The sequence below is a fragment of the Eschrichtius robustus genome, chromosome 1 (assembly GCF_028021215.1).
Source record: "Eschrichtius robustus isolate mEscRob2 chromosome 1, mEscRob2.pri, whole genome shotgun sequence".
In the NCBI taxonomy this organism is placed as follows: Eukaryota; Metazoa; Chordata; class Mammalia; order Artiodactyla; family Eschrichtiidae; genus Eschrichtius; species Eschrichtius robustus.
In genome coordinates, this window is record NC_090824.1 from 181,449,691 (window position 1) to 181,476,955 (window position 27,265).

At 42.4% G+C, this 27,265-nt stretch overlaps 1 protein-coding gene across 1 annotated transcript in view; it reads right to left on the bottom strand.

Moving 5' to 3' along the window:
• CCDC3 (coiled-coil domain containing 3) overlaps positions 1-13,914 on the bottom strand; it is a 102,966-nt gene extending 89,052 nt beyond the window's left edge. Inside the window, exons 1-2 of the mRNA XM_068538456.1 lie at positions 13,541-13,914; positions 9,385-9,559 (exon numbers count right to left, since the gene is read on the bottom strand). Of these exons, the coding sequence (XP_068394557.1) occupies positions 9,385-9,559; positions 13,541-13,914 (549 nt within the window). The remainder of the gene's footprint in view (positions 1-9,384; positions 9,560-13,540) is intronic.
• Positions 13,915-27,265: the final 13,351 nt, after the last annotated feature.

Genomic DNA, 27,265 nt, shown 5'->3' on the forward strand with positions numbered 1-27,265 from the left:
CCTCACCTGATATGACACTGCAAGAATAGAAAACTACTGACCAATATCTCTGATGCACGTAGATGCAAAAATCTTCAATAAAATACTAGCACACTGAATTCAACAATGTATCAAAAAGATTATACACCACGACCAAATGATATTTATCCCTGGGATGGAAGGTTGGTTTAACATATGCAAATCAAGGTAATACAGCACATTAACAAAATGAACAGTTTGAAACACATGATCATTTCAGTATGCAGAAAAAGCACTTGACAAAGTTCAACACCCATTCATGACAAAAACTCTCAATAAAATAAGTATAAAAGAAATTTCCTCAACGCAATAAAGGCCGTTTATGAAAAGCCCATGGCTAACATCATAATCAATGGGGAAAACGGAAAGCTTTTCCTACTCTTGCCAATTCTATTAAACATAATGCTGGAAGTACTAGCAAAAAAGACATAAAAGGCATCTAAATTGGAACAAAGGAAGTAAAATGATCTGTTTGCAGATGTCATGATTCTACATGTAGAAAACCCTGAAGACTCCACACACAAAAAAATTAGAATATATGAATCCAGTAAAGTTGCAGGATACAAAATCAACATATGCCCAAAAAAAGCAGTTGTATTTCTTTACACCAACAACAATCTATCTGAAAAGGAAACGAGGAAAACAATCCTATATATGATAGCACCAAAAAGAACAAAATACCTAGGAATAAATTTAACCAAGGAAGTGAAAGATCTATGCACTGAAAACTTTATAAGATTGCTGAGAGAAAGACAAAAAATCAATAGAGAGATATCCCATATTCATGGATTGGAAGAATTAATATTGCTAAAATGCCCATATTACCCAAAGTGATGTAGAGATTCAAAGCCATCATTATCAAAATTTCAATGGTATTTTTCACAGAAATGGAAAAAACAATTCTAAACTTTGTGTAGAACTGCAAAAGATCTTGAATAGCTAAAGCCATATTGAAAAAAGAACAAAGCTGGAGGCATCATGGTTGCTGATTTCAAATCACATTACAAAGCTATAGTAATTAAAACAGTATGATACAGGCATGAAAGCAGACCAGTGGAATAGAATTGAGAGCCCAGAAATAAATCCACACATGTACAGTCAACTAGTCTTCAGTAAAGATGCCAAGGACACACAAGGGGGAAGAATAGTTTCTTTAATACATTGTGGGGCTTCCCTGGTGGCGCAGTGGTTAAGAATCTGCCTGCCAATGCAGGAGACACGGGTTCAAGCCCTGGTTCAGGAAGATCCCATGTGCTGCGGAGCAACTAAGCCCGTGCACCGTAACTACTGAGCCTGCGCTCTAGAGCCTGCGAGCCACAACTACTGAAGCCCACGTGCCTAGAGCCTGTGCTCTGCAACAAGAATAACGAAAAGCCCGCACACCACAACGAAGAGTAGCCCCCGCTCACCTCAACTAGAGAGGGCCCACGTGCCGCAACGAAGACCCAGTGTAGCCCAAAATAAATAAATAAATAAATAAGTTTATTAAAAAAAAACACATTGTGTTGGGAAAACTGGATTCACATGCAGATGAATGAAATTGGACCCTTATCTCACACCATATACAAAAATTTACTCAAAATAAAGACTTAAAGGTAAGACCTAAGACTAGAAAAAAAATACTTCTTGACATTGGTGTGGGCCATAATTTTCTAGATAGGACCCCAAAAGCACAGGCAACAAAAGCAAAAATTGATAAATTGGACTGCATCAAAATAAAAAGCTTCTGTACAACAAAGGAATCAATAAAATGAAAGGGCAACCTATGGATTGGGAGAAAATAATTTGCAAACCATCTATCTGGTCCAAAATATACAAGGAACTCATACAAGTAAATAGTAAAACAAACAACCTGATTTAAAAATGGATGAAGGAATTGAACAGACATACATATGGCCAGCTAATCATCAGGGAAACGCAAACCAAAGCCATAATGGGATATCACCTCATGCCTGTCACGATGGCTAGTATCCAAAAAACGAAAGATAACACGTGTGAGCAAGGATATGGAGAAAAGGGAACACCTGTACACTGTTGGTGGGGATGTAAATTGATACAGTCATTATGGGCAACAGTCCAAATGGAGGGTCCTCAAAAAATGAAAAATAGAACTACCATCCAGCAAACTCTCTTCTGAGTATATACACAAAGAAAATGAAATCAGTACCTTTCAGAAATCAGTACCATGTTCATTGAATCATTAATCACAATAGCCAAGACATGGAAACAACCTGTGTCCACCAACAAGTGCATGAAGATAAATGTGGTATATACACATACAATGGAATATTATTCAGCCATGAGAAAGAAGGAAATCCTGCCATTTGTGACAATACAGATGGACCTTGAGAGCATCACGTTTAGTGAGATAAGTCAGAAAAAGGCAAATACTGTTTGGTCTCACTTATATGTAGAATTTTTTTTTAAACCCAAAATGAGATAGCACCACACACCTATTAGAATATCCTTTTTTTTTAAACTGACAATACCTAGTACTGATGAGAATGCAGAACAACTGGAAATCTCAAACAGGGCTAATGCAAATGCAAAATGGTACACTCACCCTGGAAAACAGTTTCACATTTTCTGATAAATTTAAACATACACTTACCTTATGATCCAGCAAACCCATCCAAGGTATTTACCCAAGAGAAAAGAAAATTTATTTTCACACAAAAACCATACATCTCTATTTAGAGCAGCTCCAGTAGCCTAAAACTGGAAACAACCTAAGTATCTCTAACTGCTGAATGGATAAATAAAACTGTGGTACAGCCCTATAGCAGAATATTCCTAAGCAATAAAAAAGGAGTGAACTATAGATACATAAAACACAGACAAATCTCAAGTGCTAAATAAAAGAAGCCAAACTAGAAAAAAAAAAAAAAAGCAACATACATGATTCTATTCACATGATATTCCGGAAAATGCAAAACTAGTTGGAGAAGCAACCAGAGGTTCCCAGGAGTTGAGGTTGGGGAAGGGTCTGACTATATGGCAGCAGCTCAGGGGAGGGTTTTGGCAATGATGGAACTTTTCTATATTGCGGTAGTAGTTGTGATTATACAACCATGTGTATCTGTCAAAACATAACGGTACATGAAAAAGAGTGACTTCTGCTACATGTGGATTTTAAATATTAATTTAGAAAATAGAAATAGAGAGGGAGAAAGAGGAGGCCTCTGCTTACTAAGGCCTCAGAGCTCTCTGAATGAGAGATAATACATTCAACAAATGTGTAAGACACCATAAAAACATACCAAATATACAATAGTGAATAAAATAGATATCCCTGCCCTCGAGTAGTTTAGTCTACTTGGGAAGACAGCATCTGATGACTAGGAAAACAGGGACCAAGAGGCTTTGAACAGGATGCCTGCCATCTTTATTTATTTATTTTGGATGGCTGCCATCCTTAAATACAACAGCCGCCCCCCACCCCCACCCAGCTGTTCTGCCCCCTTCACCTGCAGCCTCATCTGTATTCAACCCTCCACGGCCAAACGTCCTGAAGGAGTTGCCCACTCCCAATCTCCATATCCTCTTGTCCCACTCTCTCCTCACACCCCACAACCTAGATTCTCCTCCCTCACTCTATGGAACTGTCCTCATCTCTGCCACCAAAGTCGAGTGGTTACTTGACTTCATCTTACTTGACTTCTCAACAGCTTTTGGTTCTGTCAATCACTTATCCTTCCGGAGACATTCTGGGCCGTTGACTCTCCTAGTTTTCCTCGTACCGGTCTGACTGTTCCTTCTCCACCAGTGTTAGCGTTCTACACCACTCGGTCCTACCCTAGGGCTTCTACTCTTACTCTAAGCCCTCTCCCTTGGAAGTCTCATCCGTGTCCAGTTTCAGCTGACATCTAGTTATCAATCAGACACAAAGGTATATCTTCTACTCAGAGCTCTTCTCAAAGCTCCAAAGTTACAGACCCAACCACCCATTCAAGATCTCACATGGACGGCTCAAGGGCACCTCAACTCAACATGTCCAACCCTAGACTCATGAATTCCCTACCAAACCTGTCCTATCCCCATTTATCAAGTGTTAGTCCTGGCATGCAGTCAGCCAGGAACACAGGAGTTATCTTTGACCCTCCCACCTCTTGTACCACCCAAATCCAAACCGTCAGGAACATCTACTGATTTTATTTCCTAAATCTCTCTCAAGTTTGCCTACATCGCTCCACCCCCATTGCCTCCACCCTGGTCCAACATCTATCTGGTAGCTTTCTAACAACCACTACCTGTTCTTACCATATCATCTGGATCCCCTCCAATCCAGTTCCCTACTCCTGCCACTTTGGGTGAATTGTGTGTGTGTGTGTGAATTTGCTCCCATCACCCCTTGCTTTCAAAACATCAAGGGTTTCCCATTACTGTAGAACGAAGCCCAATCCTCACGAGGATCTATCAATCCCTGCATGGTGTGACCCCACCTACCGCTCTGGCCTCATTCTTCTCACTCACTCCCTTTCCTCCAGCCACAGGAGCTTTCTTTGGTTTCCTCAAAGGCACCATGGACCCTGCTACCACAGAGCCTTTGCACAGATTCTTCTCCCTCTCTGGATTGCTCTCATTTCCCAGTTACCTCAACATTAACTAACATACCTCCTCATCCATCAGATTTTAGTCCCAGTATCAATTCAGCAGAAAAGGCTTTCTTTACCCCTAAGTCTAGATCAGACACCCTGATTATTTCCTTTCTTTTCCTTGGAGCATCTATTTCCATTTTAAATTATAAAGTCATTAACGTGGTCTTTTGATTGTGGCCACCACCAACACTAAGACTATAAATTTCATGAGATCAGGGACTTTGTATTTTGCTCAACACTGAAACTCTAGTATCTAACACAGCAGCTGCCTCACGGTAGGCACTCAATAAATATTTGCTAAAGATTGGACTTGGGACTTCCCTGGTGGTCCAGTGGTAAAGAGTCTGCCTTACAATGGAGGGGACGTGGGTTCGATCCCTGGTCAGGGAACTAAGATCCCACATGCCACAGGGCAACTAAGCCCGAGTGCCATAACTACTGAGCTTGTGCACCTCAACTAGAGCCCATGTGCTGCAAACTAGAGAGCCCACGCACCCTGGAACCTTCGCACCACAACTACAGAGCCCACACGCCCTGGAGCCTGCGCACCACAATGAAGAGCCCGCGCGCCACAACAAAAGATCCCGCATGCCTCAACGAAGATCCCACATGCCGCAGCTAAGACCTGATGCAGCCAAAAAAATATAAAATAAAATAAATACCATAAATAAATAAATAAAGTTTATAAATAAATAAATAAATAAGTAAATAATAGATCTTAAAAAAAAAAAAGATTGGACTCAACAATCCCACAAAATGAGGTATGTATAATGTTATACATGTCCGCGCTCTATGTAATACCAATGAATTGGAAACAGCGTAACTACCTATCGACAGGGGACTTGATTAAATATATACAGTGAGGCATTCATACAATGGAATACTACGCAGCAATTTAAAGCAACTTACGTGCATTGATATGGAAAGATTTTTAAGATCTACTTATGAATAAAGCAGGGCACAGTAAAGTGTGCATAGTGCAGTGCCACTGGTGTCAAAGACAATAAATCATGTTTGAATTGTTTGTTGGATGAGAATACTCATCGAACGTTTACAAGAAACTGTTAACAGTGGTTACTTGTTTGGAGGGTAGGTGGGAACTGGGTGGATGGGTGTCAGAGGTGGGAGGAAAAAACTCTACTGACTACCATTTTGTACTTTTAGATTTGGGAATCCACATGAACATGGTTTATAATTCAGTAAACGAATTTTTTTAAGTGCTCCCTGGCTGGAACCCAATAAACTCTATTGAATGAATTACGGCACACATGACAGCTTCCCCATCACTGTTCCCATCCCCAACACATATCTCTGTCACCACTGCTGCCACCACTCTGCCACTGACCTGGGAAGAAGCAGGAAGCTTTTTAAAAGCTACATATCCTTTAAATTTTAAAGCCCTACTTTCTAATTACCAATTTACAGTCATCACTCTTTATACTTGACAAAGTGCTTTCAAACATGTGCTCTAATTAGGTCCTTATAACAACCTGAGACAGTTTATATGTTTTTAGCCCCATTTTATAGATGAGAAAGCTGAGGTTGTGAGAAATTAAGGGTCCTGCGTGAGGTCACGCCTCTGGAAATGGCTGAGCCAATCTCAATCTCCTGATGAAAAGTCGACGTTCCTTCTGATGCAGCTTGGAGGATGACAACTCCCCCACCATCCTTCCTGACTCCAAAATGGGAAAAAAGAAAGATGGCAGCAGGTCTTTCACAGATTTTACTTCAATCCCATGACGTTCTAGAACAGATTGATGTAAGTGTGGATCAGTCTGGGTATCGGTCCTAGGGGACAGGACTTGCTGAGAGGGGAAAACAGACAACTTCTGTTTTGATTGTTACACTCACCCAGCAGGGAAGAAAAGAAGGAAAATCTTCTTGGCTGGCGTGGAGAGAACCCTGCCAGAAAATGGGATGGATGCTCTAACTTGCCAAAGACATCCACCGGTGCAGTTAACACCATGATACTGCACCAGAGAGACACTAAACACATAGGAACGCTGCTGATTTCCTGGCAACTTTTGAAAGCAAGATTGTGTTTCTACTGTCTGAGGCGTGGGTGGGACGTTTGAGGATGGAACTAGAGAATGGGAGGATTTGGCTGCTGAGGACGAGTTGCGGGTCACCCTGGGTGTGCATCACAAAAAGTTTCCCTACATAAGATTTTCCTCTGGTTCCATTTCTTAACCTCCGGATGGACCCTAGAGTCCCAGATTCATGTGATGCTCCGAGAGAGTGAGAACTATGAGAGAAAAGAATGAGATGTGCCCTTCACAACCAGAGCCTAGATCAAGCCTAGTTCAAGCTGACTGGGGGCTTAGAGACGAGGAGCAGCAACAGTGGAAAGAACAAGAACTCAGTGTTCCTCCAGGATTTATCATCATCTAAGATATGGCACGTAATTCAAGAAAGCCATGTTAACGTGCCACATCCAAGGCCATTCATAAAGGTCTCAGGACAAATGAAGGATTCGTGTGTTCCGATTAGCAAGAGTCTAACTGCAGTAAAAGGGTGACCTGCACAGCTCCTCTGATCCCTCCTAAGACGGAGAACCCACCACCTTAGGAAAAACATAGCTTCTGCTGTAATATGATGTGTTTATCCTGTGTAGGAGGGAAAATAGCATGCTCACCTTCAGACAGAAAAGGCAGAGAATTTTTAGCCTTTTTTGGAAGAAAGGAGCAAGTAATTGTCAATAACTCTTCATCTAACTCTGAGATCTTCAATTCACAGCTACTTTAATCACTCCAGAGGCCATAAAAATTTCTCAAGGAGTGTTGTAAAAATGTAAATGCTAACATTTACCAGAAAGCCAACTTAGTTTTAGTTTAAACCTAAATTCTCAAAGGAACTAGCTAATTTAATTTAGCTCTAATGTGGTACATTTCAAAATGGACCAGGGATAAAAATGGAAAGAGCCAAGGTGTTGAAAAGTACAAGGTCCATCAATGCCTTCAGCTACACAGCAGCTCAGCAATCTGGAACAATTAATTTTCCTCCCCAGAAGCTTCTGACTCTTAGAGCAAATGCACATGCCCACCCTTTGTTGTCTAAGAGACCAGGGTGATGAAAGGGAAAAGGAATTCTTCCCAAGATCAACATCTGACCACCAGAAATAGGACTGCCTTCACACTGAAACAATTCTCCATGGTCCTATTGTTCTACTTTTTTCTAATGATGGAAAAATCTAATTCCAGGGAAATGTTAAGAGCTTCATTATGTGACCACAGGGTTAATCAGTTATATAGCTAAAGAGTTTGGGGGCTAAGCTATAAGGTATTTGTGGAACAACATCTGATCTCTTGATATAAATCTATTGTTACCAAGGATTTAGTAGTTTAAGCAAAACTCCCACAGGATGGAGACCCAAAGGACCAAGACTAAAAGGATTTCATTCAGAACATGCTAAGGACTGACCCAGGCTGGGGATACTCAGGCTGATACTTGGTAGGTCCAGTTCAACGCAGGGTGGGTGCCAGCACAGATGAAGAGCAGAAAAACAAACTAACAAACAGGTGCTTGGAACCATGTTGGGAGCAAAATATAAGACAAGCACTCAGAAAATTCTGGCAAACCATGGAGGAAGGGTCAGAGGAGTCTAGATCTCTGTCAGTAGAGTAGGCCTAAGGAAGGAATCCTTGGTCATGTTAAGGAAGTAAGAATCAACATTTTTCCTTAGTTGGACGCACCTGCCCACCAATGAGAACAGTTTCTGTGCAAAGAACATGAAGAAAGCCTCCAGGTGCCAGGGAGCCCTGGGCAAAAGGTAAGGAGGTTTGGGCAAACAAGGCCGCTCCCCTGGGCCAATCCACCAGACAAGAGAAAGTCACATCCCCCAATGCCACCCCAGATAGGAGAAAAGAAGGAAGCCACCTAACATGTGCAAATTGACCCATAAAAAAAGTCCTTGTTTCAGGGGACACACACATCCCCACATCAGAACTCTCTCCAGTGGTCTGTCACATGGTCCTAAAAACATCTCAGATGGGAGACTGGGAGCCATGGGCCACCACTTCCCCTGACCTGGTCCCACAATCACCCCAGGTCTATTGTGGCAATGCCACTGCTCTGGGAAAGTGACAATCCTCAAAATGCCCCCAAAACTCTGGCAACTGCCTCAGATTGAAAGATCCCTTTTATATTTTCATGACCAAAACTACCCGACCCTTACATTCCACAATTACCTTGGTCACACTGTACCTCTATGTCTTAGCAACTATAGATAAGAATCATGAAAGCGTTAGCTATGATAATTATTTAATTCCATTTCCTTAAGGGCTTTTTCTTTCCTCTTAGAAAATTCCTTAGAGCCCTATGCTATCAATAATAATGATAATAATAGTGGTAGTAGTCATAATAGCTCACATGTATTGAGCACTTACTGTGCTAAGTACTACGCTAAGGGCTTTACACATTTCCATTTCCTGCCTAGTTAAATCATGTCCCATCAGCCCTACGGGGTAGCTGCTACTATTGTTTCCATTTTACAGAAGAGGAAACTGAGGCACAGTGTGCCAACCTTCATCCCATCTTGTTCCCTCTTTGTGAGGAACCTCACTTTGTGAGGAACCCCACGCCAAACAGTAAAGCCTCAGAAATCCAAAGTTTATGAGCAGTGTTTGTTAACTGCTGGCAGGGAAGGGAGGAAAATACTCTTTGGTCTGGGTTTTTGGAAGAGGACTCTTGACTCCCTTGGTCACAAAATGCACACAAGATGTAGCTATTCTATTATTTTGCTGTAGATCAGGGTACAGCCAATTCTTACCCTAGTGTCTTCTTGGACTTCCCAGTCACTGGAGAAAGTTGCCAGTTGCTGCCCTTGGGAACAGTTTGAAAACTGGAAAAGGCTGGAAAACATCCTTCTGTTCTCTTGAGTGTCTGGAAAGATGGCATCTTGGAAATTGACTCCATGAGGCAAGAGGTTATAATTTTCATCCATCCTAATGGAAAAAAGGAAAAAAGCAGAGCTGTAGACTGGATACCTATGGGGTGTACCATCCTGAATCAAGAGTCAATAGAAGACTGTGACAGTGTTGCCAATTTTATGACAATGCCTTTTTTTAAATTATTGATTTACAATGTTGTGCTAATTTCTGCTGTATAGCAAAGTGACTCAGTTATACATGTATATGTACTTTTTAAAATATTATTTTCCATTATGGTTTATCCCAGGAGATTGGATATAGTTCCCTGTGCTGTACAGTAGGACCATGTTGTTTATCCATTCTAAGTGTAATAGTTTGCATCTACTAACCCCAAACACTCAGTCCATCCCTCTCCCTTCCCCCCGTCCTCCTGGGCAACAAGAAGTCTGTTCTCTATATCTGTGAGTCTGTTTCTGGTTTGTGGACAGATTCACTTGTGCCATATTTTAGATTCCACATGTAAGTGATATCATATGGTATTTGTCTTTCTCTTTCTGACTTACTTCAATTAGTATGATAATCTCTAGTTACACCCATGTTGCTGCAAATAGCATTATTTCGTTCTTTTTTATGGCTGAGTAGTATTCCATTGTATATATACCACATCTTATTTACTCATTCATCTGTCGATGGACATTTAGGTTGTTTCTATGTCTTGGCTATTGTGAATAGCGCTGCTATGAACATAGGGGTGCATGTATCTTTTTGAATTATAGTCTTGTCCATGTATATGCCCAGGAGTGGGATTGCTGGATCATATGGTAGTTCTATTTTTAGTTTTCTGAGGAACCTTCATACTGTTTTTCATAGTGGCTGCACCAACTTACATTCCCACCAACAGTGTAGGAGGGTTCCCTTTTCTCCACACCTTCTCCAGCATTTGTTATTTGTAGACATTTTAATGATGGCCATTCTGACCGGCATGAGGTGGTTCCTCATTGTAGTTTTGATTTGCTTTTCTCTAATAATTAGTGACGCTCAGCATCTTTTCATGTGCCTACTGGCCATCTGCATGTCTTCTTTGGAGAAATGTCTGTTAAGGTCTTCTGCTCATTTTTTTGATTGGGTTGTTTTTTGTTGAGTTGTATGAGCTGTTTTTATATTTTGGAGATTAAGCCCTTGTCTGTCACATCATTTGCAAATATTTTCTCCCATTCCGTAGGTTGTCTTTTCTTTTTTTTAAATGGTTTCCTTTGCTGTGCAAAAGCTTGATTTTGATTAGGTCCTGTTTGTTTATATTTGTTTTTATTTCTATTGCCTTGGGAAACTGACCTAAGAAAACATTGGCACGGTTTATGTCAGAGAATGTTTTGCCTATGCTCTCTTCTAGGAGTTTTATGGTGTCGTGTCTTATGTTTATGAGAGAAAGTCTCATAAAGGCGCAAAATCTCTAAGCCATTTTGAGTTTATTTTTGTGCATGGTGTGCGTGTGCATTCTAACTTCACTGATTCAGATGCAGCTGCCAATTATACGACAATGTCTTACATGGCTCTCATTAGAGGAGTGACTTTGTTTCTCTGCCTCACATCACATGAGTCTATTCTTAAGGTTTTCAAAAAATGTGAGTTGGGGAATGGGGGAGTGTGCGCATGTGTCTGTTTGTCTATTTGTGTCTCCCAAGTGGTCTTCCTTCTCAGTGTTTCTTGGTGAAAGGAAAGCCAGTTGTAATAAGCTGGGATTCAAGTCCTACCATTGCTACTTATCTCCTGTCTGACACAAAGTGAATTTCTTAAATTCTCTAAGCTTCAATTTACAATCTATAAAAAGAGGGTGACAACAGCACCTTATTATTTAATGGTGGTGTAAGGACTGCATTTTAAAAAGTAAGTAAAGCATCTGGCACAGAGTGAGGACAGTATGAAAGTTAGTTAACATTTTTACAGAGCCTCACGTAAAGTACCTGTTGGCAAGATAAAGTCAAGAAAAGGAAAAGGAGAGATGGGAGTTACCCTCCAGCCCAAAGGGGGCATTTAGGGGTCACCAGGGAGTCTCCACTGCCACTTTCTCCTGTGACACTGACCAGAATCTGTTCTCTTCTCAGTGGGTCCCAGAATAACAGAAGAGGAATGATTTGTATGCGGTTGTTAACACACATCAGGGCAACACAGCCCTGAGAAATAGAAATCTGTCAGACTACCATTTGACTCTGTATTTCTGCCCTAACGTTTTATAAACATGTCAGAGCAAAAGATGAAAGAGTTGGCTGACCACCGCAGAGCCAGTAGACAAAACCGTATTTCATTATAAAATCGGAAAAGAAAATAATGTCTTCTCAAGTACTCTAGCTCTTTTTTCTTGGGAAAATAAAGTTTTATTGTTGAATAGTTTTATAGCTGGGTTCCCAGTGTTTTCCCTAAATAAAGGCATGAAAAAAATCTATGTGAAGTTTCTCCGTATCAAGGAGATACCGTCTCACTCCTTGCTGACTTCATTTAGAAACTGTACTTCTCAAGCAATTAAAAAAATTCAGCTTAATCTAGCTAAACCACCCAAGCCAACACAAAGCACGCCATGTATTCTAAACTTAGATATTCTGGCTTCAATATGGAAAACATGTGTTGACATGAGCTTACCGACGGCCCTCTGTGGAACTTACTGTTTTCTTTCTCAGTGACATGAAATCTCGAGAGCTAAAAGTGAGTCTGCAGGCCAAGGTCATGGTCATTCCGTATATCCTCACTGCTACTCCAGGGGCTGGGAAGACTGGATCTATTGCCCATCACAGCCGTGGATTCACTCGCTATCTTGATAGATACAGAACCTCAAAATGGAATCTAACGTATCAGTCTTCTCCTTCAACTGGAGACAACCAATGCATTTAGGGTTCCACCTGCTGTTTTTTACTTCAAACTTCAGTTGAACCCATCGCCTGAATTCTTATCTACACGCATTTCATCGTGACCACAAGACCAACTTTCATGGAACTGCACGAGATTCCAGGAGTCTCCAATCAGACAGGGCGTCCTACCTAATTCACCTCTGTATTCTTCAAAGCCCTGTGACACCTCGCCCCCCCCCGCCCCAAAGCCCTTACCGCCCCCCAGGTCCCTCCTCCATAAACCTTTGCTATTTCGAAGAGCCTGGCATTGAGGTCTGCTGGCAGCTGATACGAGCTAACATGAGTAAAACAAGAGGACAACAGCTGGGTTGCATTCCACACCATTCCCATCTTGGCATTTAAGCAGGTGCGCAGAATAGAGTAACTGTTCGTTCCCCATCTAACCTGAACCAGCTGTTTTGCATGAGTTACTCTGTTTTAGTCTCAACCAGCCTTGTTTCTCACATTATGAAGGTGAGGCTATTGAGGTTCTCGACAAGGTCAGTAACTTGCTCAAAATCATAGGGAGAGCAGAGCCAGAATTCCAGCAACAGTCTGATTTCAAAGGGGTTTTGTTTTGACCACCGCCCAGCCCAAACTACTCCCACCGAATCCAGTTTAAAACATAGGGTCCCACCTATATTACAGTTCCACCTAAATTAGGGTTCCACCTGTTCTTTATTTCAAACTTGAGTCGAAGCCATCACCTGAATTCTTATCCACAAGCATTTCATCTGGACCACAAACCAACTTTCATGGAACTCAGAGAGGGCTCCTGCGTGATTTACCTTTATATTCCTCAAAGCACTGTGACCAGGGTCTCCCCGCCCACCCCCCGGAGTCCCCCGCATAAACCTTTGCTCTCTGGAATAGGCTGGCTACTTGTTGCTTGAAACCACCTAGAGCTTTTGCCTGAAACACTCTTCTGTCCTTTAAGCGCAGGAATCACCCCTCTTTTGCCAAGTCTTAGCCAGAGATACCCAGGATGTTGTAGATAGACACGTCGGGAGGAGCAGGAAAGAGTCGAGTAAGGGAAGGAGCCCAAGGCATCATCTAACATCGCACGCACGGCCAGGATCCCGTGGGAGGTCCTGATCCGGCTCCGAATAAAGGTGACCTCGGTTGGTCACACGCAAATGGCCGAGGGGGTGGTGTGGGAGGGAGGTGGCGGGCTCACCTGAGGAAGAAGAAATAGGAGTAATCCTGGACCACGGTGTGGGAGTGACAGGAGAAGTAGCCCAGGCCGGTGAGGTTGAGCCTGGAGCCCGCGGGCACCTCGAGCATGCTGCCCCACGCCTGGTCGCACAGCATCTCGATCTCGGCCGAGTAGAAGAGCCCCGCCTCGCCGGCCTCATACTGCCAAGGCAGGTAGTTGTACAGGCCGTGCACCTCTTGGTGCAGCGCCAGCACCTTGGCGTACACGATGATCTCGGCCAGCTCGGCGCGGCAGCCCTCGCTCAGGGGTCTCCACTCCGAGGGCAGCTGGCAGCTGCGGGAGGTCCCCAGCCGGCCGGCCAGGCAGAGCGCGGCGAGCAGCAGCGGGCGCAGCATGCCGGCGGCGGGGCGAGCGGCGGGACCTGCCGGGTGGGCGCTGCGCCCGAGGCGCACTAGCCGGGGCGCATGGCGAGGAGGCCCGGGGCGGAGCTGGGGCGCCGGTGGCGTCGGGGAGCCCGGAGCGCCCGGCCCACGGCGCCGCCCCGCCGGCCGGGTAAGCGCAGCCCTGGGCGCTCGGCGCGCCGCTCCCTGCGCCGCCAGGATCAGCCGGTTGGCCCTAGCCCGTGACGCTTTAAAAAGGGCGCGGGGAGGGCCGACCGCCGCCTCCTCCTGCCCCCCGCGGCTGGGGCGTGGGCGGAGGCGGGACGCGCGGAGGCGGGACGCGGGCCAAGGGCGCGCGAAGCTCGGGAGACGCGGGGTGCTGGACCCGTAGCCCCTGGCCAGGCGCGGTGTTTGGGGAGCGCCGGGCTCCGCGGAAGAGCCAGTGCTGGGAGCGGCGGCCCAGCCCTCTTGCAGCGCCCCGCGGACCGACTGGTCGAAGCTTTCCAGGCGCAAAGCCTGTTCCAGATGTGGCATCCTTAGAATGATCGCTGTCAATTGCCATGATTACGCTGTATACGTTTTTGCATTTTCTGTAGTTCATTTAGAGTCAACTACATAGAAATCTAACTTTACCATCGCAGAGGTCTACTGGGAAATTCAATGTGAGATAACAAACTTTTCTGGATTCATTCATTCTCTCTCTCTCTCCCCACCCCCCCCCCCTTATTTTTTAATAATGCTCTTAGGAAAGCCTTAAAGATTTAAAAAGCCAAAGCCAGACTGCTCTGATTTTCCTACGGTTACATGATGTCATGTTTTACATAATTCCTACATTCAGATTCTGAATATCCTTCACCTGAGATAAATTCAGAAGTAAATTCCAAACAGCTTTTCACAAGTCAATGAGTGACTGTGAGGAGAGCCAAACTCCACAGTTAAATCTTTATTCCTAAACTCAGCAGTTCCTTTTATCTCCAAATTGCCTTAACTGTTCCTAATGTAGTAAGGAGAAAAGACAGGATATTATTCATAAATATGTAATATTTTATATAGGCAATACATATACATAATATCATGCATATAATATACATATCATGCATATGTCATACATATTATATAATATATATTTATAATAAATTTATAAGCAAAACACACTTAAAATGGAAGGCTCTTTTTTCTGCAAGCATATTAACCAGGGTATCTGCAAGTGTAAATCTTAGAATCCAGCTGAATTCTTCTCTGTACTGAAGGGAAGAGTTCTTAGGGAATTCTGGAAGGAAAGGTAAAGAGACAAGAGTGTAGAGAAGCAGGAGAGAAAATCCCAAGGCTGGGCCTCACCTCCCATGATCCCCAAATCTCCTTACTGTGATCCCTGAATCTTCGGTTAGGACAATGAAATTCATGAGTGCTTCTTGTGACTGAAGTTTTTGAAAGGCAACTCTGGGGCACAGATCCAGCCAGTGTGGGACAAGGAATGGGGAGGAAGAGGCTGTGAAAAGGGCAGCCTCAGGGAACCAGGAGACATCTTAGGGAGGGCTTGGGCATCCCAAGAAGTGCGATGACCAGGACTCCAGCCACTGCTGCCCAGCTCCTGAGAGAACGGAAGGCTCCAGCCGACATGAGGTCACACTGATCCAGAATCTCATCAGTGACTCAATGGACCAAATTCTTATTCCTACAAAATCATCTGTGATGGGCCTAAAAGAAGAAAGAAAGAAGAGTAAGAGCTCCTCACAGATAATAACTAACCCCTGCATAGCTAGTAGTCAGCCTGAGGCCTCAATTAATTTTGCAGAAAAAGTAGTTATATTGAGGGAAGCAAGTGGACAGTAGTCCCGATGGTATATGACTCCTCACGGCGACCCCGCCCCCCCATGGTAGGTACCAGACTTTCCCACGATGGGGAAATGGTATTGGAGGATGGCATCAGATGTTGTACTTCAGGACTGCTCATTTGTCTCTCACTGAAAATGTGAGTTAGAACATATCATAGTCACTGTCTTAGTCTGATCAGGCTGCCATAGCAAAATACCATATAGCCTGAGGGGCTTAAACGACAGACATTTATTTCTTACAGTTCTGGAGGCTGGAAGTCCAAGATCAAGGTGTCAGCAGGATTGGTTTCTGGTGTGGTTGCTCTTCCAGGCTAGTATACGGCTGCCCCCCTTCTGCGTCCTCACACGGCCTTCCTTCTGTGTACCTGTAGAGAGAGAGAAATCTCTGGTGTCTCGTCCTCCTCTTGTAAGGACACCAGTCGTATCAGATTAGATCACCACCCTTGTGAACTCATTTAACCTTAATTACTTCCCTAAAGGTCCTATCTCCAAATACAGTCTCATTGGTGGTTAAGGCTTTAAGATATGAATTTAGGGCAGGGAGGAGGGGGCGGGAACAGGGGACACAATTCAATCCATAAGTTATTTAGCAGGTGTTCTGCAGGTTTGCTAGAGAAAAAGAGAGAGAGGATATAAAAGGGTTTATATTCCTGGCAAGCCGACATAGAGCAAGCATTGCCAAATTATAATATTAACAACTGCTAACATTTATTCATCGCTTACTATGGGCCAAGCACCATTGTAAGGACTTTGCATATTGTAATGCCTCAAACAACACTTTGAAGTAGGTACTGCTTATACAGAATAGATAACTAATAAGAACCTACTGAATAGCACAGGGAACTCTATTCACTACTCTGTAATGACCTATATGGGAATAGAATCTAAAAAAGAGTGGATATATATGTATGTATAACTGATGCACTTTGCTGTACAGCAGAAACTAACATAACACTGTAAGTCAACTATACTCCAATTTTAAAAAATTAATTTAAGAAAAAGCAGGTACTGCTATCATCCTCATTTCAGAGATAAGGGACGTTAAGAACAGAGAGGTTAATTGACTTACTAAGATCACAGAGCTAGAAAGTGACTGAGCCACGATTCAAACCCCAGCATCAAATTCCAGAGTCCATGCACTTAACTACAGCATTAAAATATGGACAAAACAAGCAATGTTTTAAAGGCATGAGTGGGCCCTTTATCAAGAAGTAAGTAGAGTATCTGAACAATAATAACCTTCGCAGAATCACCAGTGATGGTTAAATGAGGGTGTAATTGGACTAACATTAATTTTGTTTTAACCTGCAGCCCTGCTCTATAAGTTATTAAGTTTATTTTAAGTTAGTGCTATAACTTAGGCAGACAAGAGAATAAGGAAGTTTTTCTTTTTAATTGTATCTTCAAGTGCTTCAGAGGCCTGGAAAATGTTTGTCCATTTCTACAGACCTTAAAACCTTGACTTTTCTTTCCATTTAGATGAACAAATAAATAAAAATCAGTATGCATGGCTGATGTCTCTCTTGTTGTGTAAACTTGACAGAATCAAAACTCTTCCAATACTGCCCAGAATGTATTTTCCAGACACGAGGGCCTTTGAGAGGTTGTCCTTCTCCTGGATTCTTCACAGACACACGAGTCATGCTTTTCTTCTCTGTGAAGTCTGGCAGAGGGCCTCGCTGATTGGGGTTCTTCACCTGGAGCCCTGGGTGTGAGCGTCCCCTGGTGCGCAGCTCCTCTTTGGGGACTAAGAACTCCAAACAAGCAGAGCTCAAGGTAGTCGGGATGGGAAGCAAAAACTCTATGACTGAATCTATGGGTTCAGTGGCAAAGAAGCCACTTCCACCCCTGGATTCCAAGACCCGTATGTTCTGGCTATGGGGGAGACAGCACCATATATGTTTTCTGTTTCAAACGTGTACAATATATCCTTCACAGCATTTACAATATCCTTTAAGATAGCACCCCATCCTTTCAGGATGTTGACTCCCATCTGACACAGGAACTGAGTCTTCATAAGCCATTACATTGCATCAGTAAGCTTTCGAAATCTGCTCAGTTGCTTCCAGGTGATGTAGCACACGGCTAGACCAGTTAATTCCATGGCCAAGAGCCCATTGCTGCATTCGCTTTGCTGTGAGAGAAGAGATGCTATGGAAGTCACTGATCAGAAGCAATGCTACGGAAAGTACCATGACGGTGAATAAGGTGTTCTTTGGTCCACAGATAGTGCTCCTGGCAGAAGCACTGTGGGGCAGGGAAGGTGCATCCACACCTAGAATGTATCTACTCCAGTGAGGACAAGTCTCTGCTCCCTCCAAGATGCAAGAGGTCCAGTGTAGTCAACCTGCCACCAGGGCATCAGTATTGATCTCTGGTGCTGACATAGTAAGCCCTCGGCACTGGTGTTAGCAGGGTCAGCCTTAGTAAGGTAAGTTCAGAAACACAAAGGGAGCAAATACTGTTGGAAAAATTGCACAAGTAGACTTGCTCAACACAGGGTTGCCACAAACCTTCAATTTGCAAAAAGACATAATATCTGTAAAGCACAGTAAAGTGAAGCATAATGAAACGATATATGCCTGTATCCTAAATATATATAAATGGAGATATAGCCTAACATATAGATTATATATTCTAATATATATACATACATCTCGTATTGGTGATACATACAATATATATATTCATCTGTTTTTCTGGTGATGCCTAACACGTATCCAATCAAACCACTATCAACTGCCCAAGAGTTGGTATCCATCTTACTACTGGCCATCTCTCAGTCTAGACATTGTGTACAACTAAATATATTGCTCAGAGTTCTACCCATGGTAATGTTTTCCCTCACCAGCGTCCTTCAGCATCAACCCTGAGTGGCAGGCACTGAGTGATACTAGCATACAAGACAGAACAATCTGTAAACCAGGCTTATAGTTGATTCTATAGGTGGGTCCAAGTAGCACATTCAAATGTGATATATACAGTTGACCCCTGAACAACAGGGGTTTGAACTACACTGAGGTTGAGTTTGAGTCCTCTTATAAGGGGATTTTTTTCAATGAATATGTATTATGTTTTGTGGGACCTATCTCCCACCTTCTAATTTACAGACACATCACTAAGGCCTCTAAAGTATCTGCTACTTTATGAACATCAAATCTAATCATCATAATGTCATAAGTGAGCTTGGAGTATGATGTTTTGTAGAATGTGAAGATAATCAAGATCTGTCCAGAATAATATGACAGAAAGTAGAAGTGGTATAGCCCGGAGGCAAGCCTGTGAAAGTGCACTGTTAGCCCTGACAAGTAAAAGCAAACTGTTTCTGGTGGTCTTTACAACTTGGTATAGAGAAAAGGGCATACACCAGGTCAGTAGCTGCAAAGCAAGTGCTCAAGAACATGCCAATTTGCTCCAGGAAAGATACTACATCTGGGGCAGCAGGTGGAGTTTTAGTCACCACTTCATTAAGTGTATAGTAGGCATCACTCATTCTTCAAGATCAGTGTGAATTTTGCACAGGTCAAACTGGTGAGTTCAATGGAGATGTGATAAGTGTCATGTTTTGTGCAGCTTTCAGCCTATATATAACTAATATTGTGGCTGGACTGGCCCTTGTGGTTCTTATTATAATTGTAAGATGCTCTCAGCAATAACTAATAGGAAACTTGGAAAAAAAAGAAAATTTTATTACTTTCAAGTCCTAGAAATTACATGGTACACATAGGGTCATACAGCAAAGTCACAGGTAGAGAGAGAGAGAGCACAGGCCTGGAGTTCTGTTATCTATCTATCTATTTATCTATCTATTTATTTAGCTAGCTGCACCAGGTCTTGGTTGTGGCACACAGGATCTTCGATCTTCGTTGCGGCATGTGGGATTTTTTTTTTTTTTTTTTAAGTTTTGGCATGCGAATCTTTAGTTGCAGCATGTGGGATATAGTTCCCTGACCAGGGCTGTAACCTGGGCCCCCTGCATTGGGAGCACAGAGTCTTACCCACTGGACCACCAGGGAAGTCCCTGGAGTTCTGCTTTTATTGGGGTTGAGGGTGGGCTGCCTAGGATTTTGCAGGCTCACTATTTATTGGTGAGTTTAAAATGTAAGAGCAGGACTAATAAGAACCTGCTGTATAAAAAGTAAGTAAAATAAAATTCAGATATTCAAAATAAATAAATAAAATGTAAGAGCAGGAACCTAAAGCACAAGAAGAGGAAAACCAGGAGCCCAGATGGTCAGTTATCGAAATCAACCAAGATCTCTAACAAAGGAGCTGGTGGGCTGGAGTAGGGACAGCCTGGCTTTTTATCTAGTCTTGCGGCTGGCACTGTGTTTATTCAAGATAGCTGACTTTGAAGAGGATGCCTTGGCAATCAAAGCTTAAATCACGCACTTGCACTATAAAAAACAAACAAACAAACAAACAAAAAACTGTCAGGGCCTACACTACATATCATCACCCAGACTTCTTTCAAGTCTTTGATGGCAACATTAATTTTTGCACTCCTCCCAGGGATGCAGTACTGTTTCTGATTTACTCTCTTGATATGAATGGAAACCTTAGGGGCATCTACTTAGCCCTTCCTACCATAGTGGCCATCACCCATGGGTCAGAGACCAAATGTGGGGATTCTGCCCCTTGTCAACTATGTCTATTCCAATTACACCTTCAGAAACTGGGGAAATAACCACTAGCTGAGTCTCTGGACTCCCTAAAGTTAACAAATGAACAAACAAAAACTCCAGCAGCTACAATTCAGAGTTATCCTACCTGAATTAGGTTCAGAACGTTCTTTCACTTTTGCCTGTTATTTTAATGTTGTACATATGGAATAGGCCCAGAAAGGCTGACCAGAGACCAACAAGTTAAAAATAAAGGACGTTCTTCCCATTATATCATATTTCCCAGTTGTACGGTGTCTTTCTTGGAGGCTCTCAATGTGCTATGTAAATATTAACTCATTCTTCCTTCTGGTTCCCTTGGAAGGCAGGAAGCCAATGTTATTTCATAGATAAAGAAGCTGGAGTCCCAAGGGGTTAAAAGCCTTGCCTGGGATCACATAACTACAGGGAGCTGGGGGTGCTGGGAATGGGGCCTGGGGTCAGGAATCCCTGCCTGGTGTCCCCTGGCTCCCAAATAGGGCCTTCTTCTTAAGAGACAACTTTGTGTGTTAAAACTCTGTGGGAATCTTGTTCTATAAAAGGAATGTTATGGGATGCTGAGATGCGACATACATTATTCTTCCCCACATTCATGCAGAGTACATTTCCAGGAGGCAGGTTTAGGACATGTAGGTATTGTCTATAATATTGATAGTTCCAATTGATCCAATTTGGGGACTAATATTTAGCCTAAAAGATCCTGTCAGTGCTGAATCCATGACAATTCTATCAAGAGAAGATAAAAATAAGGAGGCTTAACTCTTGACAGACATCTTAATCTATGCCATTTTATGTGTCCGCATTCAGAAAAAGAATGAGCTTAGTTTGGGGTTGACAAGCACCCCGTAGGAATGCATGGCTCTCTGTTAGGTTTTAAGAACCATGCTTACTTCCTCACTCTACTGGCACAATGAAGACTTGGCCAGACCCCTTTTCACAGCTGGCAAAACAGAAACAGAGAGACTAGTTGATTTTTCAAGTAACTGAGCTGAGGCTGTAAGAATTCCTGTTGTAATTTTAAGTACATCAAACCAAATTCCCAACATCCTTTTGTGTAAGTTTTTAGATGCTAAATGGAAATGTTAGGCATGGATTGAGCACCTTGACACTCTAATATCATCAATCAACATGTACGTTTCAACAAATAACTTTCAAAATTTACCTTTCAACTACCATGTGTCAGGCACTATTCTAGGCCCTGGAGATACAGCAGTGAATAAAACAGAGACCCCCTCCCTCTTGGGGGGTACATCCACCAAAAGTCAAATTGGTGCCATTGATAAGTTGGGGAGAGAAAAGCTTGCCTTTGAAGACAGAGCCTTTACCTGGGAAAGAATGGCTTGAAAACCTCCTTCAACATCCTCTGAAACAACTTCATTTAAATGTCCAAGTAACTGACCAGGTTAAAATTCAGCACTCTAGGTCTCAGATGAGCCTCTGAGAAGTCAAGTTCCCCTTTCTATTTCAGAGCATAACCAACCCTCAGACTGAGAGCAAGGTGGGTTTCATTGACATTAGTGTCACATCATTTCCTTCACATCATATCCTTTCACATCAGTGTCCTTGGAAGGAAATGAAAATAAGCCACAGTTGAGGAGGAGGAGTGGAGAGAGGGTATCTGTGTGATTATCCTAAAGCCGCTCTGACTTTCCCTGAGATGTTATCAACAAGTGGTTCTTTCCCATAGGAAGTGAAGTCTCGTGGGGAGGTGGTAGAAACCATGGTGGGTGGAGTGGAACAAAGTTCTTAAAAGGGAAGAGCCCTCCTGCTGAAGAGAAGACACACAGCTGGGCCCACTCAACAGACTGTAAATTCACAAACTGTGCATCCTGGACCAATTTTCACCTCTCAGCACTTGCCTGTTAGCTCAGCTTATCAGTTCCTGCTCCGGGAATGTATAAAACTGATAGAATAGCATGCATGGGAAATTTTATTTAGACCCAAACATATAAACCACTGGGTGTTTTCAATTTGCTGGTTCAATGTTTTTGCCAGCTGCATAGAAGAGTTCAAATCCTGTTGAAAAGCTTGCTGGAGAAACAGGCTTTTATTCCAGAGGAAGGATCTCATAGGATTTTTGGCTTGGTGGGACATTGCGATGACCATTGAGAAATGAATAGAAAGTTTGGATTTCAGGTATTCTTATGTTTACTGTAAGTTTGGATTTCAGGTATTCTTATGTTTACTGAAAGCACTGCATTAAAAGGGTTAATAAATATGGCTCTGAACATACATAAAACTAGATTGCAGCCCTTTTCTTGGCAGCAGGAAGAAGTCCAACGGGTTCATTTATAGCAAAACCCCAAAGGCATCACAATTAGAGTCTTTTTTTTCCCTAAGTGATTTTTTCACTTGCATTCTGCATTTATTAACCTTTCTATCTGTGCTCTTATTGCAAAGGCATAATGTGATCAGTATTTCAGCAACTTCTACCCCTAAGGTAAAGCACTTTGCAGAAGAATATCTGCTTTTTCCAAATTTTCCATTACTGATTTTGTTCCGTTTAAAAATATTATGGGGGCTTCCCTGGTGGTGCAGTGGTTTAGAATCTGCCTGCTAATGCAGGGGACACGGGTTCGAGCCCTGGTCTGGGAAGATCCCACATGCCGTAGAACAGCTAGGCCCGTGAGCCACAATTACTGAGCCTGCGCATCTGGAGCCTGTGCTCCGCAACAAGAGAGGCTGCAACAGTGAGAGGCCCGCGCACCGCAATGAAGAGTGGCCCCCGCTTGCCGCAACTAGAGAAAGCCCTCGCACAGAAACGAAGACCCAACACAGCCATAAATAAATAAATAAATAAATAAATAAAATTTTAAAAAAATATATTGACTTACTGCCAGTGACCCCACTTTATACATTATAGCCTTTAAAAATAAGTTTTCCAAACCTGCGTTAATAATGGGAGCACTACACGTAGTGACTAGCAGTGAGCAGGCACTACTGAGTTAAATGAATGAATGAATATATATATTCTGTATCTATAAATGTACAACTTCAGCTGAAAGATAATCCAACACTAAAACTATTTATTCAATTTAAATGTTCCCTTATCATGTATTTAATTTTTGTGTTCGAACTAAAAAATGTGGGCTTTGGGGGTGGATTATAGCTATAAATGTTCTACTCATTATTTACAAAAATGAGTTCTTTGTGGGAGTAACTAAGCTTAACACTTAGCAACAGAAGCAGATAACTCTTCTGAAATCGTTTTTTTAAAGAAACCAATTCCAAGTACAATAGGTTCCCTTCTATCTTTCTCTTCTTCTCAATCTCAGCTTAATCTTGCACGACTCTCCAGATCTTCACTCAAGAGCTTCTCACTCCACTTCAATCCTTCCTTGGAGTCAACTCCCTCCTATTTCTAGTAACACACTTTGGGGGAAATTGGCTTTAAAAAAATCTTACAGCTTTTTTCAGCAATAAGTTCTGAACTTCAACTTGCATGAGAGCTCATTCCTGTGACCAGCTTCTATCAGTCTGTGGCTAAAGCAATTCTGCCCAGAAGTGTGGCTTCCTTTACTCAGCTCTCTTATCTTCTTTCCATGGGGGAAAATTAGGAGAGAAATAGAGAGTGATCTGCTCTCAGAGTATAACACCTGCCTCCCTTCTCTGCTTTGTGACTTTCCAACCTCCCATCACCTAATGGGTAGATTGATTCTCTCCAGTAAGATGGACACTGTAGAGGGATGGGATTCTCCAGCCCTCTTTTCCTGCTTTTCTATTTCCCTAACCCCTCCTTCCTCCATCCTCTCACAAGAGATGAGGATTTACTAACTTTACTGGTGAGAGCCCAGGACATTCATCAGGTCACATCTGCCAGTGAGCAGGTTCATGGTGCCTTTAAGGACAACACAGGTGGGCAGACCTCTCTCATCAGCCCCCTCCTGTAGACTCTGCAGAAGCTGTCTTCTCAGAGCATTCATTTCTTTTCTCCACCTCTTCCACCTCTAATGGCATGCTAAAATGGGCCAGGGGATCTAGACTTCTCTCTAGTTTTCTACCTCCCCGAAGTTATATCTGAGTGGCTTGTGCCAAGATTTAGATTCAGGGTAAAACGTAGACGATCCTCTTAGACTGTGAGCCGAAATCACATGCTTCAACTCGGTTTTACCAGAGAGTCAAGCATTGTCTGGTACTAGGGCCTGTTCAGCTATAAATAGAGTGGTACAGGGGGCCTCTCATTATATGAGAATCCATTGTCTGGGTTATTTAAGAGAAGCAAAGTCATCTTAAAGCAAACCTATTCATTAATAAACTGACTACTTATAAAATTAATGTCCAACCAAAGACCCTTTCTTTCAAGACATTAGTATCCATCCTACCAACATTATAGCAGATAATAAATTCAAATATAGAAGAAGTGAAGAGAACTTGTAAATATTACAAAAGATGCAGGATTTCATGAAGTTGATGAAAGCAATATTGCAGAAGTCCTTGAAATATATGTCAAGCCAATAATAAATGGGGGGGGCTTCCCTGGTGGCACAGTGGTTGAGAATCCGCTTGCCAATGCAGGGAACATGGGTTCAATCTCTGGTCCGGAAAGGTCCCACATGCTGCAGAGCAACTAAGCCTGTGCGCCACAACTACTGAGCCTGCGCTCTAGAGCCCGTGAGCCACAACTACTGAGCCTGCATGCCGCAACTACTGAAGCCTGCGCGCCTAGAGCCCGTGCTCCGCAACAAGAGAAGCCACCGCAGTGAGAAGCCCGTGCACCACAACGAAGAGTAGCCCCCGCTCACCGCAACTAGAGAAAGCCCGTGCGCAGCAATGAAGACCCAACTCAGCCAAAAATAAAAATAAATAAATTTATTTTTAAAAATAATAATAATAAATGGGGATAATTTGACCAGTTAACAATTGAAGAAGAGAAAATAAACAAAGATGATGACATAAAAGATACAAAGCATGTGGAAAAATTAAATAAAATTTCTGAATATTTTTGCAAAAATAGCCCTTTTTCTGATTACATCAAAAGTCAAATGTGAAGTCAAAGATGTTTTATCCTACCATTATACAAGTGCATCTAAAAATCATTAGCTCCCTGTTTGGCTTATCTATTGTTGCCTAACAAACCACCCATACATTTAAAGATTTAAAACAATAACAATGTAACATTTCTCACAGTGCTATTGGATGATCTGGTAGCTCTTCTGCTTCACATGGTACTTTTAAGATTCTTAGAAGTCTTCTTGTCTAGCTGAGAGGGTCATTGAGATAGTCCTTAAATCTTTCTGACGCCTTAACAAAGACATTGACCCGGAGGTCATATTTTACTAATAGCACCCTGTATTTCATCCTCAAACCAAGGCCATTTTTTACTTTGAGAAATTTTTTTCTGGGAGAGACTCAGTATGGAAGCAATTTTATTATCAAACCCACAAGTTCTAGTGCCTTTTTAGTTCTTCTAAATTCTGCTTGAAATCTAAACAGTTCCTTCTTTGCCTCAACTGGCTCTTCCTGGACTTTACCATAGGCATCTAAAAAGAGCCAGATTTCACTTTCAACATACTGTCCAGAAATCCCCTTAGCCAGATCCCAAGTTCATAAGGTACCCTTTCTATTTATTTCGTATATTTCCACAGGCAAATAGTTTTGCTAATTGTTCTACCAATACATAACTCGGGTTCTCTTTCCTTCAGCTTCTAGTAGGATGTTCCTCACTTCTCTTCAGTCTCCACTAACAGTCTCTTCGTCATTTCTCCAAATTTCTCCATTCTTCCAACAGACTCAAAATCAATGCCACATGTGGTGGCAGGACCCCACTTTGAGGTAATAGTTTCTGTTTTAGCTATCTATTGCTACATAACACACCACCCCAAATTTAATGGCTACTCACAATTTATTATGACTTCTTACAACTCTGTGGGTTGACCAGGAGGTTATTAGGCTTCACATGTTGTTGGCTTGGAGCTGGATGCCTAGAAGATCTAAAATGGACTCACACACATGGCTGGAAATTGGTACTTGCTACAGGCTGGGAGCCCAGCTGGACTTGGCTAGAGGCCTTGATTCTCCTCCAGGGAGCCTTCTCTACATGGTTGCTTATGCTTTCTCACAGCATGGTGGATGGGTTCCAAAAAGAAGCATTCTAAGAAGACAAGGTCCACTGTGCAAGGACTAACCAGTCTTTCACTTGCATCACTCTTGCTTATGTTCCATTGGTCAAAGTTAGTCACACGGCCAAGCCCAGAATCAATGTGTGAGGGGACTCACAGGGATACAAATAAAAAGAAGCTTGGTTCATTGAGGGCCACTAAAGTAACAGTCTATCACATCCTTCAAAGCAACACTCCATTTACTTTTGGTTGAGCAAATGATTTAGTGCACAATTGTCATTATAAGATCATTTTGTTGATTATGAAACAAAATAAACTAATTTTTCTAAATTTGCATTTTATTTGTCAAAAATCATACCTGTCAAACCTGTTTTACATTGTCTACTATGAAATTTTGGTCCTCACTTTAAGTGAATTCCGTTTGAGTGGCCTTTTTCTAGTATTAGTTATCCTCGGATATAAAAAGTCCTGTATTTTGTTTCGCATTTAGTTTTTGTGCCTTGAGTCTCACTCTCAGGTCAAGAACCCTTTGCAGAAAAGGAGTGAGTCACAAAACAGAACTTGGGCCATCGCTTGTCCCTGGAAATATCATAATAGCACCAAAACATCACCCCTCATCCTGACATATCTTTTTTTACTTTACTCATAAAGAAGAATTAAATGGTCACTTTCCCACCAGTTTTCTAACTAGGCACTGATAACTAGGTGTGGCTTGAAATTATTTACAATAGTACTTTCCTTGTCAAGCCTTAAAAACCTACAGCTCTTACAAACTGCTTCAGTAGGAGAATTCTACAGATATTAGTTCTAA